Source organism: Lycorma delicatula, chromosome 3 (assembly GCF_047948215.1).
Source record: "Lycorma delicatula isolate Av1 chromosome 3, ASM4794821v1, whole genome shotgun sequence".
Lineage (NCBI taxonomy): Eukaryota > Metazoa > Arthropoda > Insecta > Hemiptera > Fulgoridae > Lycorma > Lycorma delicatula.
The window spans coordinates 128647338-128668736 of NC_134457.1; the positions used below are offsets into that span (position 1 = coordinate 128647338).

General features: G+C 29.6%; 1 protein-coding gene across 3 annotated transcripts in view; it reads right to left on the minus strand.

Moving 5' to 3' along the window:
- The window catches only part of LManII (Lysosomal alpha-mannosidase II), a 93552-nt gene that overhangs the window by 25742 nt on the left and 46411 nt on the right, over positions 1-21399 (minus strand). Inside the window, exons 7-9 of one of the 3 annotated variants that reach the window (XM_075360557.1) lie at positions 17637-17770; positions 13483-13702; positions 6111-6301 (exon numbers count right to left, since the gene is read on the minus strand). In XM_075360557.1, coding sequence (XP_075216672.1) covers positions 6111-6301; positions 13483-13702; positions 17637-17770 — 545 coding nt within the window. Of the gene's footprint in view, positions 1-6110; positions 6302-13482; positions 13703-17636; positions 17771-20043; positions 20178-21399 lie in introns of all 3 variants that reach the window. The other 2 variants (XM_075360560.1, XM_075360559.1) reach the window with 2 other exon arrangements.

Sequence of the window (21399 nt, forward strand, 5' to 3'; positions counted from 1 at the left end):
GAGATTTAATGATAATGCAGTTTCATGTATTTTGTTGTGAAATCAACGAAACTATCAGCTGTAAGTATCCATTCCTGATGTGATGTACACTATTATTCATTGATGAGAATAATATTTATTTATCTGCAATCAAGTGTTGCTGAGATGTGTGAACTGATGCTATTTTATACTGTATGTTATTTCTAGAAACCTGTAGAAACTTTTCTTTTTCTGTTTAGCCTCTGTAACCACTGTAAGTTTATTAATTCAGAGGATGAATGAGGATGATATGTATAGATGTACATGAAGCATAGAGTCTTGTACAATCTCAGACCGACTGTTCCTGAGATGTGTGGTTAATTAAAACCCAACCAACAAAGAACACCGTTATCCACGATCTAGTATTCAAATCCATATCAAAGCATTTCCCTTTACTAGGATTTGAACCTTAGAACTCTCGACTTTAAAACCAGCTGATTTGTGATTATGAGTTAACCACTAGACCAGCCTGCTGGCTAGCTGTGGAAACTAGAAAGTGTAATAAAACAGTCTCTTTCATAGATTTCTAGTTTTAAATGATCTTTATTGTAAAAAAAAAATAAAGAAATGGATAAAGCCTCTTGCTGTTTAGGCTGCGGTAACTTAGTACTTCCTGTTCAATTGTAAAAGAATAATTTTCTGAGAAATCAGTCAGTAATATGTATTTATTTATTTTTTTGATGTTTTTTGTCATCATTCTTGTTTTTAGCTGCTGAGACACTAATCCTTTATGATAAGACACTGTTAAGGAAATATCTTTATGACATCAGCTCAGTTTTTCATGCAAAGCTTAAATAAATACATCAAAATATTTCAGAACTATAAAATGATTTATCAAGGGATCATAATTTGTTGAAAGAAATAATACTAAAAAAAAAATCAATAAAATTCAAACTTTTACCAATTAAAAAACCCACTAAATTCTTTAATGCTTTTGATTGTTACAATACCCTCTTGAAACACAACTTAGAATGCATTTATTTTTACAGTTAACAGAACATTTTAGTCCATTTTTGTCAAAATATTCTCATCTTTTGTCAAAACATAAATTACACTGAAGAACAAAATAACTTTTTTTTTTTGGGCAAGGAACAAAATATGTGATCCTGATATAAATTTTCACACTGAATTCAAATATGTAGATAAGTTTTTTCCACCACCCACCACTGAAATGCAGGTAAACTTTGAAAGCAATGTAAGAATTTACTTGCAGGCAGGGTACTATTTATCTTATCTAAAATGTAGTGTCTGTTCCTTCCTTTTATGTCTGGCATCTGGAATATCTCTATTAGGGTCTAAAGTGGAGAGTATCCTTGTACTCTACTGTCACTGGTATCTGGTTTCCAGTATTTGCAGTTGCAGATGATATATAAATATATATATATATATTTTTTATATTATAAATTAAATTATTAAAAATAATAACTGAAATCTGCTGGTTCATATTTGTCACTGACGATGTTGAGATTATTCAGAAAGAATTCCAAGTAATTTCTTGGCTAAATCGTAGAAATGAATTTTTAGGGACATATTACACCCAATATGTTTGTATGACTGTAATTATTCACCCATAATGTCAAAGAAGTCTGGGGATTTATGATTTCCAAAAATGTCACTTTCAAATGACCTCCATGTTAACTTTTCAACTTGGCTTACAGTTCTTTAAATTGTCCAACTTTAATCAAAGTATAGTTCTAATTTGGAGACCCACAAAAATTTCTTCCTTAATTTTAGTGTCACTAACATTAGGGAAACGTTTTTCATGTATTGAAATCCAGCACCATTTATTTTATCCATCGCCATAACAAAGTTTTTGAAAAACCCTGATTTTATATGGAATGGAGGTAGAAGAATCATTTCTGAATTAACTAGTGAGAGATGTATAACATGTTTCTATCAAAGTGTAAGGGAATCATGGTTTGGCTATTCCTTCTTGATGTAATGAATTATGTAGCCCTGCTAACCCATTTACACAAAGAGCAACAAAAATTTAGTTAGCTGTGCTATAAACCTATTAATAACGCAATAGCTTTTAAATTACAACATATAGTCCAACAATTCTTGTCCAAGCTAAACTGGCACAGATCTGATGAACAGCATAGCTGTATATCTTGCTGCCTGATGAGCACGGGCTTATAATACTATTTGATTAAAGACAGTATGTATACAGAATGACTATTGTTTATTCCAATCAATGAACAAATTCACGTCTTATATTTATTAGTTACTTATTTAATCCTCAGTTTATATATTATTAAATTAATAATATATTTTTTTATTAAATACTGATATAGATATGTTATGAAATATTATGCAGACTAATTGGTTGTTACTGATTAGTGTTTAGGCCAAAGTATATTTATTTATAATTTTATTACTGTATATAATATCAAAGCCAAACAAGCATAAGATTGATGTCTACTGTTTATGCTATGCTTTTCACCCTTTGTTCTGGAAGTGGCAAACAATCGTACGTTAGCCTAGGCAATGAGTCATACATAAGAAAAATCTTTTTATTCAAGTTTGTGTAAATAATAACCGAACGATGCGTCATTCTAAACATTCAAATGAAACATTAAATCTCTATTTATACAAACCGTTCCTGATTCATTCAGAAACTAACTTGTTTTTGTAAATGATTCTGTTCTAATTTATACTGTATTTGCAGTTGCATATGATATATAAATATATATATATTTTTTTTTTATATTATAAATTAAATTATTACAAACAATAACATGAATCATATCATTTTTGGCAGACAGTTATGTTAAGACCAAGATTCCACTTTAAAATTTAAATCTCTAAATAAATTCTCACTTTTTTGTTACTCTTATTTAATGAATTTTTCTAACATGGTTGGTCAGTATAGTACCAGCCATCACAGACTCAGCATGTATTAAATCTTGTCTAGTTAATTGTGTATGCCCAAAGAGTAAGGTTATTGTCTGATTACAGTGTTCTTTGAATTACAATTCTTGAAAGTAGTTGAAGTCTGAAGTGAAATTTTAAAAGTAATTTATTCACATTAAATTAGTAAATTTTTGTAGACTCTATTCTTATGATAGTGAATTGATTTTCTTATTTTGCATATTATCTCTAATTTATGTGGAAAAGACATTCATTGCCAAGGGAAATAATTATACACAATATTTTTAATTACATGACAGGAGAAGGTGCAATTGGAATGTTTGTTAGTGCCCCAAAAAAGTTGTAGAACATGTTGCGTGTGCCACAGGAGTCTCAAAAAGAACAGTTTATAAAATGAAATAGCTTCGGAAAAAAATTCAGTTCTCCTATCAAAGGAATAAAACACAAAAAGGAAATTATAAACATGAACAGTTTTGAATGGAATGTTATACGACATAAAGTGCTAAAATTTTACTTAACCGAGGGCTGCTAGCCTCCTCTAAGGAAACTTACTACAAAACTGAAAAGTGATGGCGTATTTAATAGGCAAAAGAGTAGCTTACGGACACTTTTATAAATCATGGAATTAAAATGAAAGAGAATCAGAAATAACAGGGCAATTACTATTGAAAAACATGATATTCAGTATAAATGGTTTGTGTATTTGAATAAAGTTGAAGAATATCGAGTTGAAGGAAAACCAATCATCTAAGACGATGAAATTTTTATTTTAAGTTCTCATTGCCAACAGAAATGATGGCAACCTTCAAATGTGTCTGAGTGTTTTGCTGTGCCAGTTTAAAAAGGAGAAAGGATAATAATGCATGTCAGTGGTGAAATGGGATTCATTCCCAACTGCTTGCCAGAATGGAACGTTAAATATTTCTCAGGTGATTATCATTCTCATATGAACTGCAACATGTTTTTAAAGTAGAGAAGAGAAAAATTAATGCCTAACTTGCCAGTAAACAGTGTCGTTATTTTAGATAATGTTTCTTATCACAATGCTGAAGAAAGCCAAGAACCGAATTCAGCAAAAATTTTATCACAAAAACTGTGAGGGTGGAAAAAGTTTTGAATTCAGCATAAAAAGTTACATGAAGAACATGACAAAACTTTCATGTGCTAAAAAGTGTGTTTATTAGCATTATTGCAACTTTGGATCATTGTTTGATTTTAATGAACAACATGAACCACTGATTCATAGATATATTTTCATATAATTATTTATTGAATGTTAAGTGAAAGTAGTCTTTTAGTAAAGTTAACATAAAAAATGCAAAAACAAGATTTTCTAATGATGGGAGAAATTAGTTACCTCAATAACCTTTTAAAAAAATATGATTTTTTTTTTCACTTTGCATAATACAGGCTAGTTTTAAGTAAAAATAATTATTAGGTAGGCACCCATTTCCTAATGGGTGCCTATTCAGCATCAACTTAAAATTGAAATAGTACAATAACTCTTATAAACCACTCAGAAAGTTTGCAGGTAATAGATCATAAAAAAAGTATTCAATAAAAGCAACAGTTATTTCTTCAAAGTTTACAAATATTATGGACTATGTTAAAAATATTGCAAAATAAAGAGAAAACTTCCTAAAATATGTATAGAAATTATCTCATAAAAAGAATGTGATCAATTATTTTTATAATTTTTTTATTTTTTCTTCTTCTTTCCTTGGTGTTTTCCTGTTTCTCTTCCTATTCAAACTTTTTCAGTGTTGTTCTTTCTTTTCTCCAAAATATCTGTGACTTCTCTTTCTAACCTCTCCATCCAACACTTTTTTATAATTACGACAACTTACATTTCTTATATGATCCCTCTTCGTCTTGCTTAAAATGTTTCTAAGAAATTTAATTTTTGTAGCTTGTAATTTATATTTTGTCTTTTTGGAACTCAAGCGCTTGTATATTAGAATTGGTATGAAGAATATCTTTTGTAAGTTGTTAATACATTTCTTTATTACATAAGTGTCCTCATAAACTCTGATATAAATTTCTTACTTCCTTCCCATCACTTCACCACCCTTCCGATCCTGTCAGCTCTCTACCTAAATATTCAGAAATTTTTGCCTATTCAACAGCTTTGTCTTATAGTTTTATCCTTCCATTTTATTCTTTCTTTTTGGGTTGTCACCAATTTCTTGCTTTTTTTACTCTCTTTTAAACATCAGATTGCAAATCCTTTCATCCCAAACATCAAGAATTCTTTGAATTCATTTTTACTTTCTTCCATACAACAATATAATTAAAAAAAACCGTGTTTTACTTTTCTCCTCTCTCCCTAATCTTGCTTTCTATTCTTTTAAAATTTCACCCATCACAAATGCAAACAAAAGAAGTGATAATATTGACACAAGCCATTTATAATATCAAAATATTCTAAGAAACTCACTTCAATTTTTACTGAACTTATACTTTTAGTAGAATGGCTTGGCCATTTATATTACCTTTTATTCCATAATTTATTTTTAAAGTCTCCAAGTAATTTTCTTGGAATGCTATCATATATTTTCTGTATACTCAGAAATAGGACCACTAAATACTAATCAATTTCCTATCAGGATTCTTATAACAAAAATGAAGTTGTGGATTTATATTTTCAAAAATGATATGGTTCTTTGTCAATTTGTTCTTTTCACTTTGTCAACTGTTCCTGATTCTGTCTTTTAACACTTTCCCCAATTCTTTTACAGATTGTTAAATAAGCATCACACTTCTGCACTTCCATTATCATGTTTTTTTTAAAAATGGTACAATAACACTTTTCTTCTCTCCTCTGGCATAACATTTTCTTTCCATGAAGCCTTCAGTACTCTGTTAAACAGTATACATTTCATCTAACTGCTTTAATCCCTTCCACTCAGATATCATTGCAACAAGTTGGATTTCCTCTTCATTTCCATATTAGCTTTCTTAATCTTTGCTAGTGTTATTTTCTCAGTGCCAGTACTATTCCTTGATTTTCTTTTAAAACACAGTGGAAGTACCAACTTCAAGAGTATTAGTTTCAAATTGTAATTACTCGTTGCTTAAAAAAGCAAGTTTGGTTAACACATAATTTATCTACATTCGGATCAATGTATTACTACTGTAAGGTGGAAATTATTTCCTACTCATTTCTCTTAACAAATGATAAAAAATACATATAAAAAATACAACAAATGAAATTATTTTACCTTAGTGCAGTACCAGTAACAATTTCAGTTTCAGAAATTGCATTATCAAGTAAACGTGCATAATCAAAAGCAACTTGTTGCTTCTCAGTTCCAGTGATAGCATCATGATGTTGCATTACTCCCATAGCGCTTTTCAGTGAATTTAGTTTAACATTTTCAATATTTGTCATTGCACACAACTGCTTACTTACCTAATTAAAAAAAAAATTACTGAAAATGATTAATTAATTAGTAATTAACAATAATCAATATGTAACTACTGCATTACTAGGTGAATTATTTAAAAAAATAATTAAATTTGTAAGAAATGAAATCAGAAACCTGCTAGATGAGCGAGTGGTAATCATTGTGAATGATCAGATTTTGACAAGCTACAAAACACAGGTTTAAATACAACTGAAACCAAGTTATTTTTAAATGGAATTGAATTTTATATGTTACACATGCACTTTGGTTCACTGACAGTTTTATAAAATTTTTTATTAAAGTTTAACATAACTTGTGTTGTAATTTCTCTCTTTTTTCAAGTCTTTAAAATTTGATCTATTGTCTAAGAGTGCAAGACATGCAGCAGTTTATCAAAGGTTTTGTGTCTTGTTAACTTTAGTCATGAATCAGATTACTTACCACTTTAATTCAGTATTACCTTATACAATTGTCTTTATGCTGCTAACTCTGTCCTTTTTATCAGCTTAGCTATTACTATATAATAATTACATGATTTTATGTATTTCCAATATGTTCAATATTTGTTTCCACCTTGTCAGGAATGCACCTCTGTTCCAGCTGTAGCTAAACAAATAATTCTATTATTTCCATCAATATCATGTTCAGCTGGAGATAGTAGTGACATAGAGACCAAACAGCACTACCAATGAAACTGTATAAGTATTAGAAGAAGTGGCCTGAATTATAGTTTGGGAGTTGGAGAACTTATATTTGTTGTGTCTGAATGTCTGAAGCAACTTAAATTTTCTTTTCACCATTTAAGAGACCAATTTCTTCAGTTAATCCTAAAGTTTTTTCCAATGTACTCTAGTACCAGCATTAACAGGGAAACCATATTGAGAGGCAACTGTATAAATGTAGCCAGAGTATGGAAGGAGCAGAGAAGTTTTTTATAGTTTCTAATTCTTTATAGATTGAGTCATATTAGTTTTAAAATAAAATTCTTGTACTCCCACACTTCAACTCCACATTTTAGTAGGTAATTTCAATAATATTTCTACAATACATCTATGCCTTATCTGATTAGAAACATGTCTGGTACCATAACTAAATGATAATAGATAATTCAACAAGACATATACATTTTATATCAGATAAAATTCACTTGTAGGACTGAATATTACATGACAATATATTTAGTTAAGAATGAATAAACATACTATTATAGTTTATTTCATTTAATAATAAATTAATTTATACTGTCATTTTTCCACTAATTACCTTATCTTTTCAAAGAGTTTATTCCATTCCTATAGTAAGGAATCACATCACCTTTACATTGTGATTGGTTAGTAATTTTATGTATTGTCTCATTCCCTTACTGGAGGCAAAATCATATCCAACTGGCTCTATGAGTGTAGTTCTATTTTAATAATTAAATTATAAAAATTTTTCTAATGTGAGTTATAAGTATTGCATTTCACGCTTTTCCAATTTAAATGAATAACAATGCAGTCAAAATCTTATTCTTCACATTGTTATACTAAATTAACCAGTAAGTAAAACCTTTTATTTGTTTCATATATATAAAGATATGTGCATAGTTTACTCTAAATAAATAATGAATAGGGCCAAAGTTTTTATTTCATAGCTTCAGACCAGCCAGGGGCGTACGCAATGGGGGTTAATGGGTTTGAACCCCCCCTCCATCAAGGTTTAAATACTTTTTATTATTAGGCTTATATAAAATAAACATACTATAATTTTACACATATATATTTGAGTATCTGTTTAAAATTATCGTATTCTCTCCTCTAATTTCTCACTATCAGAGTAACAAAATCTATTGACGTAAGATCCAATCCTTCGCTCTTCCTTCTTCAATAATTTAATCCTCGCACTTGGAGCTGCAGCACGTACAGTACATCACTCAACATGCGACACAACGTGCTGTCATTCAGCATTCTGAGAAGGCGGCAGTGCTCTCACTGGCGCGTTGGGTGTCAAAGCGTACACCCCTCCTTGTCTGCTGAAAGAGATGAAAGACCATCAAAGCCCGCTTATTAAGAAGGAACGATAATAATACCGACTTTGTAACAAAATATAAGGCTGTCACCATATAAACTTAGCTGTTGTGAAACATATTGTCGAGACAGCTCTGCAGTGGCAGCAGTGCATATATGAAATATTGTACATTGTTGAACAGTATTCAATTGTTAATCTAAGTTCAGATTTTGTTGTGGAACATTTGTTTAACATTTTGTGCATTTCACAGTTCATATTTTTAAATAGAAACTTCACATTGTCGTTCCGTGTTCTTTAATATGTCAAAGCAAGCTCAAAGTTCAATTTTTAGCAAAAAATTGCTGATAGTTATTCTTGTAACGTTAGTGAAAATTTCACAAATATTTCTTCGCTATGGGACGATGCTGTCGCAAACGTTCTTCCCAAAACTAGTTTCACACCCTCCTGTGAAAACTCGGCTGATATTAAATGTACATAGAGATAACTCAATAATGTTGACGTGCTCGCTGAATCATTTAGAAGTGAAAGTGTATTGTTTTAGTTTCAGAAACTACATCTTCAAGTTCCAGTAAACCACATGATTATGATATTGGTGTTTACGTAGGAAAAGACTTGTTCAATGAAATAAAACTGGATGTCTTGGACAATGTTTGGGAACCAAATCCAGGGTTTGTTTTTCCAGCAAAAGTAATGAAAAATCTGCAATTTCAGTTTAAATGGCTTTACTGCTGGAAATGGCTTGCATATTCCGAATTTAAGGGAGGGAGTTTTTGTCAATTTTGTGTACTTTTTGCTCCAAGAAATGATGTTGGATCTGGCAAGAGACCTTTAGGTCAACTTTGTAGTGAGAAATTTAATGACTGGAAGGATGCCGTTGAACAATTTTCAGAACAGGAGAAGTGTCTTTATCACAAAAAAAGTTTGGAGGTACTTTGACTGAAATTTCATGTGGGAAGAAAAAGTTTATAGATGTGCTAAAAGATACTGCAACAACTCCAAAGAAACTGGAGAACAGGAAAAAACTTATTCTTATTATTGAGAGTATTTTGTTTTGCGGGAAGCAATGTATCGCTCTACGAGGCCACAGGGATTTGGGAGGAATAGAAGTCAAGGTCGACCAAGAACCATAAGAAAATGATGGCAATTTCAGGGCATGTCTTTGCTTTCAAAGTATGACATACTGTATTAAAAAATATGTTGATGTGCAGTGTTGGAAATGCACAGTATACCAATCCTAGAATACAGAATGAAATAATTGAAGTGTGCAATCTCCTGATTGTTCGAAATCTCGTGAAAGAACTATGCCTCCAGTTGCTTCTATTCTCGCCAATGAGACATCAGAAACATCAGGCTTAGTACAATTATCACCGAGTGTTCGTTATGTTGATAGAGAAAATTTCACAGTGAAGGAAAACTTTCTACAATTTGTACCATTTGGAAAAGGAAACGCAACGGCGATATTGGACAAGCTGCATTCATTAAATGTAAACATAAATAAGATTCTTGGTCAAGGGTATGACAGAGCTATGTCCATGTCAGGAAAAGTAAATGGAGTCTAGGCATATGTAAAGGAAATAATACTGTCAGCTTTGTATGTCCATTGCTCACCATACAGCCTCAACATCTCCAAGTGCTTGTAAAGTACCTGCCATTAGAAACTGTATGGGTACAAAATTGAGTCTGTACAAATTTCTTAATACCCCTAAAAGGCAACATGTTTTAAAATCAGTGATAAGTGAAACGAAAACTACAACTTCACGCTGTGAAAAACTCGTTCAACTTTGCCCAACACGTTGGTTGGAAAGGTATAATTCTGTGGCCGCAGTAGTGAAATTGCATGACCCTATTATTGCAACCCTTCAAAGCATATCAAGAAAGGAATGACAAAGACTTGTCCTCACAAGCAAATTCACTTTTATGTGCTTTGACTGACTGTCAATTTGTGATATCACGTTTGTATTCCGAGGCTGTTTTCTTTAAGTCTCCCATTACGTAAATTCCTGCAGAATTCAACTATTGATCTCATGGAAGCAGTAAACCTTGCTGAAGATATTAACATTGAAGTGAAATGTATATGAAAAAATGTTGATGAAGAATTTTCTAAAATCTTCATTTGTGCTTCTACAGTCTTGAATAGGTTGGGGGTCCTCCATTCAAGTCCCTCTCATGGCAGCATAAGCAAAAAACCGTGAAAACTTGGACTTATCAACAGCGATGCCAGAATTTTACTTTCATGTTTCTACTTTTATTCCATTTCTGGATACCTTCATGTCCCAATTAGATTCGTGTTTCTTGAAACGCAGAGAAATATTGAAAAGCTTTCAGTGCTTTTTACCTTCTGCCCCTGCCGTCTCAAGTTTCTGCTTTCACTTTGCTCACAGAATTCTATGCCAGTGACATAAGAAGCGGTTGCCAGGAAGAGCTTAATAATGAATTAAAATTATGGTACAGAAAAACTGCAGGTCTTGAGAAGGGAGACCAACCAAAAACGGTCGTAGATGGGTTAACTATGTGTAATCCCAACATAATGCCAAATATATTCACTTTGTTAGAAATACTAGCTGCATTCCCAGTGTCCACATGTACAAATGAACGATGTTTCTCAACCATTACACCGTCTAAAAACATATTTGCGTAGTTCCACTGGAAATACATGTTTGAATGGATTAGCACTCCTCAATGTACATAGAAACTATATTCCAACTGCAGAAGATGTGTTAAACGAACTAATAAAAAAAAAAGTCGTTTGGACATTGTATTGTGAATGCTGAAATTTCTGAATGTGGTAAGTTAATATACAGTAGGCTATGTACATTATAAATATATTAATTTAATTACCAGTACTCTTTTTAAACAATTTTTCAAAACAATAATACACTATAGTAGAGTACTAATTTCAATGTTTGAGACAACTGCTTTCTTTATTCAAATTTCTTCATAGAATGTGAATTCATCAGTGTCAGTTTCATTCTTCAACCTCAGTGAGTTCCATATTGACATGCAGTGTTTAATTAAATTTATTTCATTATATCTGATTGCTTCCATGGTTTTTATATGTTATATAAAGTGTCTTACCTGTCGTATACAAATAACCATTGACTAAAATATATGATTATTGTGTAGCCTAAGTGTAATAATGGCATGTGGCACTAGCACAATCATTTTTATATACAAAATGAAATAGATGTTAAAATTTGTTAAAAAAAATTCTAGCTTAAGGCTGTGAAAAAATACATTATAGAAGATTTTATTAAGATAAATGTGTAATATTAAAAAATGAAAAATAAATATACCGTCTTAACATGATATAATAACAATGATATAAAAAAAAAACACACATTTAAAATACCGATGTCAATTGTAAACAATTTAAAAAATGACCAACCCCCCTCCTTAACAAAATTCTGTGTACGTCACTAAGACCAGGAATAAAATAAAACCTGTTTAGATAAAACCAGTTTAATCAGAAATACATCAATATAATTTTTAGATTGGAAAGCAGAGATATTTTTTTGTGGGAGTACCTGTATAATATAGCCTTGATGATAATTAAATCTTTTCTTCTAATTAGTCATGGGATCACATAAATAAACTAATGAATGTAAAATATAATGAAATGTTTTGATACAATTCAAATACAGAATTCTTATTTCTTAAGTTTACTTTTGTAAAAATTATAATTTTGATTTTATTACTTGTTACAATATCTCACTTTTCTTTTAATACACTTTTTCAGTAACTAATTTAAAGAGAAATAGTTAACTACCTTTTACAATGAAGATATCATTGTAAAATTCATTACTTTAAGAAACTGCAAGAATATCTTTAGATAACTACTTAAACTGCTGTTGCTGGCTGGAGAGCGCTGTGCTCACCCTACATGCTTTTTTTGATATAGTTTTTGTCTTACAGTTCTTAGAAGTACAACTGACTATGTACCTTTTGTACTGGATGTTTAGAGATACATTAAGTCATCATTACTTCTTATATTATAGTATTTTTTATTGATGTTTTCAGAATTTGTTTGTTCAGTATCACATCGGTGAGTGCAGCGCTCAGTAGCTAGTGATTGTGTTACGGAAAAATTCACTATTTTCAAGTGTATATTTATTGGTTCAATATTTTATTATGTTTTTATGCAAGCTTATGCTCTTATAAGACAATAAGAGCATAAACTAAAACAGGAAAACAAAGTTAGGTGTGTAAAATGTCATTCTGCTATTTGTAGGAAATATACAGTTATAATCTGTAAAAAATGCAATAAAAAGAAGGTATTAAGATACCGAAAGCGATGATTAGTGAAAATATTACTCCATAATAATTGGACTATTTTAGCTATATGGGATATATATTTTTTTAAATGTAACAGAAATCATTCATTGATTTGTTTTGTTATTGGTAGTATAAAAACAAATTTTCTTATTATTTATAAAATGTTGACTATTATCTTTTAATTTTCAAACTGGAAACTTATATGTTAGTTTTGTTTGTATAATAAATAAAGTAAGTGTAAGAATAAATTATGTGCGTTACGCAAATATGTGATAAGCGTATCTAAAATCTCCAAAAACAACCCGAACAAAGTACGTCATTTACATAAGTAAATAATAGTTATTATTAAATAGTATATAACAGAAAATTAATTTTATATCATTAATTAGTAATAATTAACAATAAAAAAATACTTGCTTGCGTAAAATTGACAATAATCTAACTATGGAAGAGAAAAAGCCAAACAGTGAGTGGAGTGCTCAACAGCTAGTAACGGCGTAACTTATGGCCTAGCCAGCAATACCAGGTTAAATATCTTTTGATTTACAGCTGATCTCCACGACAGAGTGGTAGCATCTCGGCCTTTCATTTGGAGGTCCTGAGTCTGGATTCTGGTCATGCATGGTATTTTTCATATGTTACAAAATGACATTTCCATATCCATACACAATCTTCAAACTTATGTGGCGATATCATCAAGCAAAGAAAAAAAAATATTTTAATATAATTTCATTATTATAATATTCATTAATGGGTTATTTTTAGAACAAATTTATGAACACCTTCTTCCGCTCCTTTTTAATATTCCTACCAATTGTATTAAGACAATGGAGTCCATCGTTTATCAGTACAAGACAATAATTTAAATAAGTGAAAAATAAATGTTTTAACTGTAATAATATAGTACCTGAAGAAAATTGTTTCCTTTCCTTTCAAAGTATTTTATTGTAGGCCTTGAAGTAAAATAACCGGTCCAATAACTGTGAGGATCTGATGCATAAGGTAAGAAATCATCTGATTTAACTGAAAGTGTAACATTACTTTCAAATAGAGCTTTCAGGTAGCAAGATGGTGTAGAATACAATAAGTTTACATTTGAACCATTAATCTGCATTTCATTAATTGCTCTGAAATTAGTAAAAAAGTAAATGTGAAATATATATTAAAATTACTTATTAATTTAAAAGTATCAATTAATATTTCCAAGAATTCAAATGATTGACAAGATCCTGTGCAGGTTTTTATTTGCTAGGTGCTGCGAGTGTACTGATTATGATCCAGCCTATAAAACGATGGCTTTGTAAATGTATCTATTCTAAAGTTTGACTTTTCTTTACACCATGACTTTGTCATCTCCTACCACCAAAAATGCTGATGCTAAAAAGTATGAATCATTCAAACTTTGCTTAAACTCAACAAAATTGGACCAGAGACTCATACATCACTACTAAATTTTTTGTGAATAGGTTTTCTCATAAAATAACATTTGAGTGGTTTTAGATACTTCAAAGAATAACCTGCCGAAGATGACAAATATTAAGAAAATCAGTGAACATGCACAATACCAGAAACAATTGAGAAGATATATCAATCTGTGTCTTGTGAAGACAAGGCAGAAATCAGATACTGCATAACATGAAATCAGATATCATATGCCTGTTACAGGTATATTCCAACACAACTGGCTTTTAATTGAACATTAGATAAAGTGCAGTAGTGGTGATTATTCTTATTTCTTGAAAATTAACCAGTAACTCTGTAAAAAGTTGTGAATCTGGGGATTTATGATTAAGCATTCAAATGTTCTCAAGTTTGTTATGTGAACTTTCAATCAGCAATTTTAAACCTCAATACTGGAATGGGACTGCAAAATGAGGTCTTGTCAGGTTTGGTAGTACCAGTGACTGAGAATCAGACTACCAACTATCTATAAGGCCACCCTTCTCACCATTTAAAAAAACCTTTGACTGCCTTAAGGCTATGGTACTCAGACACCTATGCGTGTCTGATTATCTGAATCTTAAATGTTTGAAGGAGCCTGATTCTTGATATCAAAGTGAATTGGATGGCATGTGACTTGATACAGTACCAGAGGGCTAGGGGCATATAAATTCTGTTGTTTGTCTGTATTATTATAATCACAGTGGGATGCAGCAAGGGTGCACATTTAATGATCAAGTAATGAAACAATATTTGAATTTTTATAAATGAACATAAAAAATTGTTCTTAGAGAAAAAAAAGACAAGTCATATCAAGCAACATGTAAGGCATGTCTAATGAAAAGTTCAATTATGCCGTTATTAAAATAGACATGTCAATTAAATTGGTATTTGAATGGGCACGCAGGTTTTTTCTCAAAATATTGGTGACATTGATAAAGTACTGACTGATGCACCAAAGATTCCCGGCTGAATTTCTTGGCTTGGATTTCGAATTTTTTTCTATACCAACGCACAGTTTATCTTGTGTAAAAACAAATGAACTGATTTTGTAGATGTCATGTAACAAAAATAAAGTATTTAATGGAGAGCTGAAAGGATCTGATCTTTACTTTACTTTCTTCCTCATTAGAATATTGTAACTTAGTTTAAATTTAAACTTATAATCTTTTTTTCATTGTGACATTTGAATTTTAGAAGAGATTAGAAATCCAGCGTTCCTGAAATACACTTGTACTCGTATTTATGATTATTAAGTAGCTAGAAAACTGAATGTTAAGCACTCAGAAAATTCAATAGTACAGTACACTATCACTGTAATTCATATCCAATAAATTACTTAGTATGCACTGGATCTGCTGGTTCATATGTAATCAGCATGAACCTACCAAGGGTCCGACTTACAGAACCCAAACTGAAGAAGAAGGATCAAAGATAAGGAACAAAGGAAAGTGGTGCGAAAGGTGGCCTTGTAGATAGACATATAGATTTTTTTGTTTATTTGGCACAAAAAAAAAAACAGTTCCCCTAAGCAACAGCTCAGGATTCCAAATAAGTGCCCATCCAAAGCAATAAAATTAAAAAGACTTAGAAGCTTATTTTACTAATCAATGATTTTGTATTGACAATTTTACATATATAAATATTTTGACAAAAACTGATTTTCCAGAGAAATTAGAAGTTAAAGGTCTCTCACCCATACCTAGAACTGTGTGGAATACAGAAGTACCTAACTCAACTATAAACCAATAAATCATGCTCCTCAGTTAAGGGTTTACTTACTTACAGTAACTGAACTACTCATATTGTTTATAAAAAGAATGTTATAATTGTAATTTCAAGAAGCTTATATAAATGATAAATTAAACTGTGATTCATTAATTAGCGATCTGAGTATAACATTTTTAATCATGCATACAATAGTGTGCAAATTTATTCGAACACAGGAAATTTTTAGTTTATTTCTATGTTGTGATTACACTGATTGACCACATCCATTCTTTAAGTTGTGTTTGTAATTTGAGATTATTATTCTTTTGTTATCTGGCAATTTTCAAGTTATAAATAGTGTTTTGTGAAAGTTTCTTTAATTTTTATTACGGAATCATATTTTGATATTTTTTATTCTGTGTCTTGTATATAATTGTATAATAATGGATATAACTGCAAGAAAGTATTTAAAAATTGTTCCTCTTTTTGAGATACCAGCATAATACAACAAATGGCTTCTGAGTTTGGTGTTGGACTAGGGACAATGAATGCTATTTTAAAACAATTTAAAGAAACTTAAATGGTTCTTGAAATAGTGTTTTAAACTTTTTCAGCTAATCATAACTGTGTGAAATTCAGTGAAACCTTTTCATTATCTTTTACTTGATGTACACATGCTTCACACAAATGTAATTGTCATTGTATTTCTTGTTATTGAGCATTTTATGCAATCTTTTATTGTTTTCTTGATGTTCTACTTTATTAATGGATAATTGGTTTTTTTAATAATCTGGCAGTATTTTTGTTATAATAAGTATTTTTTTTTATTATTAGGATTTTTATTATAGGGTTGTTTTCTGTGTTTTTCTGTTTAGCAATCTATAATTTTATTTATATTCCTTATATTAAAAACATTCCTTATTTTCACACATTTTTTGATGTTAAATTCATTTGTTAATTCATTATTGCCATTTATTCAATTTAAACCTTCATTTATAGTATTCTAAGCTTCAATATGGTGAGGATGTGCTGAAATATTGTTTACTTTTGTGCGATTAAACTACTGATTTTCTGTAAAATCACCTATTTTTCAATTTTTTATGTTTGTATATATTCTTTGTAAATAACTTTAAAAAAAAAATATTTTGTTATTTTTTAGTTTCAAATGTGTATAGTATATCCTTATGAATGTTGAGATTTTTTTTTACAAATTATTTCATGCATTTGTACTAAATTTGCATATTTACATAAACATTGATTCAAAAAGTTTCTATTTACAACAGAAATTTGGAAAAAATATTTTCAGCAGCATGTTTATATAGAAAAAAAAACTTTTTGACATTTTTTTATATATATTTTTTTCTTTATTTTAATTTGTATATACTCTTGAAGCATATCTATTTCCTGATGAGAACTCTGTTGTATATTTTTGTATGCAGAGTGTTGCAAAAAAATGGAAATAATTTTGGTATATGTTCTACTGAAGAAAAAAAAAATCATAAATAGGTCCAGAAATTCTTTGTTTTTTTAGGAAAGTGTAGAGAAAATGTTTTCCCTGATTTTTGTTCTCATGGTTAAATATACTATAATGAAATGAAATTCTTTAGCTCAAAAAAATTTTTAAGTGATAACTTAGGCCTTATTTTATGTCCTAAGGATTTCTGTAAAGCCTTTATTTTAAACTGAGTGATATGTCTTGCTAGGCAATACATTAAAATAAATAATTTCTGGATATGTTTATAAGAATTTTTTAATTTATTTTCATAAGTAGAATATATCCTGATTCCTTTTTCTTCATGCAATATCATATTTTAAATATATATATATATATATAAAATGTATGGACAAAGAAGCAATATAGTTAATACAAACGTGGTAATAAATGAATAATACAATAACACAGTAAGATACCTTATCATTTTATCCATATTTTTGTACCAGATATTAGCATCCTGATAAGTGAAATCTCCTCCCATTGTAATTAAAACATTTTTGGATATGTAACTATGAGATTGAAGTTCTACAAATGCTAGAAACTGAGTTACCTAATTTAAAATAAAACAAGAAATAATTTAGGAATATGTTGTCATACAATTTTAAGAAAAAAAGATCAAGCTAGGTTCTAATTATAAAAACCTACATTCTGATACTCATCCTTTTATAAGTGTATAATTAATCACATAATCTTTAAGCTTATCTTATGTGATGGGAATATCATATGGAAATATTGGATCATATCAAAAATATTACTCCTGAGCTAAATTTAAAATCATAACTTTCTGGATAAAAGCAGACATAATACTATTACAAAGTGAAAGTGTATTATTGAAGAATTTGACTAGTTAAATTAATACAATTATTATTTAATTTATGGAAGTTTTATATAGTTTTATAAAATGATGGATCTTGAGAAATATGAGGCAACTATAAGGAGACCAAAGCTGAATGGAAAACTGCTGTAAGAGGTAGGCAAGTTTGTTAGTTTCATGTTCAGGAAATTTTCTTAAAGAAAGGACAATAAGAAAAGGAAGCAAGTACAAAAAGGGTAGAAATAAAGTTGCTTCTTCCAGAAAAAAAACAATTGGGTTAAAGAAGTTTCACTGTATTGCAAGAAAGCAATGTGTAGTACTTACCTAAATATTAACCTTATAGCAGGAGTCAAACGAGGAAAGATTATGAGTACTGTTCAGGTTGTTAATATAAAATTTAAGAGGAAAATTTCAGGGACACTAAAAAGAGGTAGAAGAAAGGATAAAGAATGGCATAATAAAAGGACAGGTGAAGTGATAACTTGTTAAAGATATTTTGAAGGATGAAACTACAATTTTAAATGTATTAAAAGAATAGAAAAATTAAAAACTCTTAAAAATAAGAAAAATAAATTTAAGACTGTTAGCTGTAAATCTGCAACATGCCTTAGAGATCAATGGTGTGAATGATCATATCAGGATAGTTTAAAATAGATTAATGAGAACTGGAAGAAGGACATGCAAACCAAACAAAAAACAAAAATCATATTTAACACTGATCATCATGAAGAATAATTTTAATGGGTCAAATGTAAGAAAAGTGGCTTTTTAATATTGGAAGACAGTGATTGTTATCCATGTAGTCTTTCTTGGAATAAAAGTGTGTTTCTTTTTTTAAGAACAATCATAATATAATGAATTGTCACTTTGAATAAAGACCATTTACTTTAATTTCCAGTCAAAGTAATGTTCTTTAGAAAATATAAATTAAAAGTATTTAATTAGCTCGGTAACAGAGATACTAACCAATATAACACTTGTAGCCAATAAAAAGAAAATACATAGTAACCTTGATTGCGTAATAAAAACTAATCCAACCCATGCCAAAATGAATGAATGAACTTATAAAACAGTGAATATAGTAAATAAATGTGAATATACTGTAAATACAGTATGATCAGTATTAAGATTATTATATTGAATTTGTATGTTGCCTAACTATCTTTAAATATTAAAAAAAATTGGGCTGAAAACCTAATTTCACTCTGTGTGGGCATTCTACTGTAAGGATCGAGCTGATTTTTTTTTATTCTGCTCAGAATGACCAAATATATATCAACAAGACTCATTAAACCCCAAATTTAAGTCTCCTCTGAAAATTCCTCAACAGATCCTCATTTATTACTTAACTGAAGATCTTCCAAGATTATTACTACAGGAAAATCACTTCCAAGGTCTACTGATACTTGATGACATATCTGTATGCCATTCTGAGCAAAATAAAAAAAACATCAGCGTGTTCAATTCAGTAAAAAGTCTGGACAGACTGGAATAGGTTTTGAGCTTGCATTTTACTTGTGTTAGGAAAGGAAATAAAAAAATAAGGGGATTGGGGTAAGATGTGTTATAAATGAAATAGGTTTTTAGCTGATTTTTAAAAAAATATATAACATTACTTTTTAATAATAAAGCTGTGGAGCAGCAAGAGCTGTAACTATTAATAATTAATATACTCATATTCAAATTAATTTTTCCACTACTGTTGAAATTTTCAAAATCTATAAAAAAATAATTTTTTTTTAAGACAAAGTGAATGAACAGAAAAAAGAATTCTAATGATAACAAAAATAGGTAAGATATTGTAATTAATAAATCTGTTGCACATTCCATTCAAGCAAAAGATGTTATCTGCAAAGCTTCAAACATTAAAATGATTATGATGATGTACGATTAAAGAAAGAACACATTAAAGAAAGAACATTGGGTTGATTAACAACAACCCAATTGAAATGCTTGATCAGTCAAATCTAGTTTTATTCTTAAAACAGTTGATGAAATATTAGCGGTACCTTATTAATTTATCCATATTTTTAAACCATACATTTGCATTTTGGTAATTAAAATCATCTCCCATCGTCACAATTAAATGATTAGTTGTATAGCTTATCTTTTGCTGATGTATATATTCTAGAAATTTAGATACCTGCAATTTAATTACATAATTGAAATAAAAAATATATTCTATTTAGCTTGCAATATTTAAAAGTAATACATTTTTATTTATCTATTTCTTTGTATATGATAGATTATTACACACTAATGAATTGTAAATACTATTGTGTATAATATTTTCACAGACACTACTACTATGTTGAAATTTTTATTTCAGTTATATTAGTCAGCTATCCTTGTATTCTCTCATTCACATATACAGATGTGTAGTAGCATACACAAATCTCTCAGAGAGAATATTATTAATTAATTATTTATTTATTCTATCACAGTGACAGATTGTAGTGTAACATCTTTTTATTACAATGAGTAAACATTCTGAAATTCAAACTATTGCACCGACCATTGAAAAATAACTTTCAGAATTATTACTTTAGGATAAATACAAGAAAATTAGAACACAAGTTGTATCTAGGAATCAGACCATTTTTCGACCAGGATCTTATCAACTGGAATCTTAGTTACAAATGTTCGGTAAAAATGAAACCAAATCAAAACAATCCTTTATCTATTGGAAGGAAGAGAATGGCTGCAAATGGCTTCTGTTACAAAAAGGGCTGCTAAGAAATCCTTCATCCTAGGTTTACAAGGTGAATAAAATAAGAAGCTAAATTGTAGGAACTGAAAGGAAATTTCATAGAAAAGCAAGGATCTAGTCAGAGGAAATCAAATATTGCAGTAAATATAAATGGAATAAATATCACTTATTCCACTTATACTCATTCCAGAATATGTACAGGAAACCAGAAAGCTAGTTTAGGTTGAGTTGTTCTGACACATTTTTATTAAGTTTTCTAACAAAGTGAATAATGTTAACACCTAAAATAGTGATAATATGTTACACCTTTAAAAATTAAATCTTAAACATTTGTATGAATGGATGTTTATGAATGGCAAGTATGGACAGTTTAACAATAGATTGTAAGAATATAACACAAATGCTTTCATAATTATCCAAATTATTTGAAAAATTGGTTAAATTGTAAAATCTTTCCAGTGAACTGGAATTGCATTCGAGTCCCACAAAAGCTAACGCTTTTTTATTTTTATTAATAAATCATAAAAATGAATAAGTGAATTTGATGACTCAAATTTGTGAAGCAATTGATTTAACTTAAAAGTATTAACAAATAATATCAACCCTGTTTGACAGCTGTTGTTTCTTTGTAATATAATCCTTGATTTATGTAAAT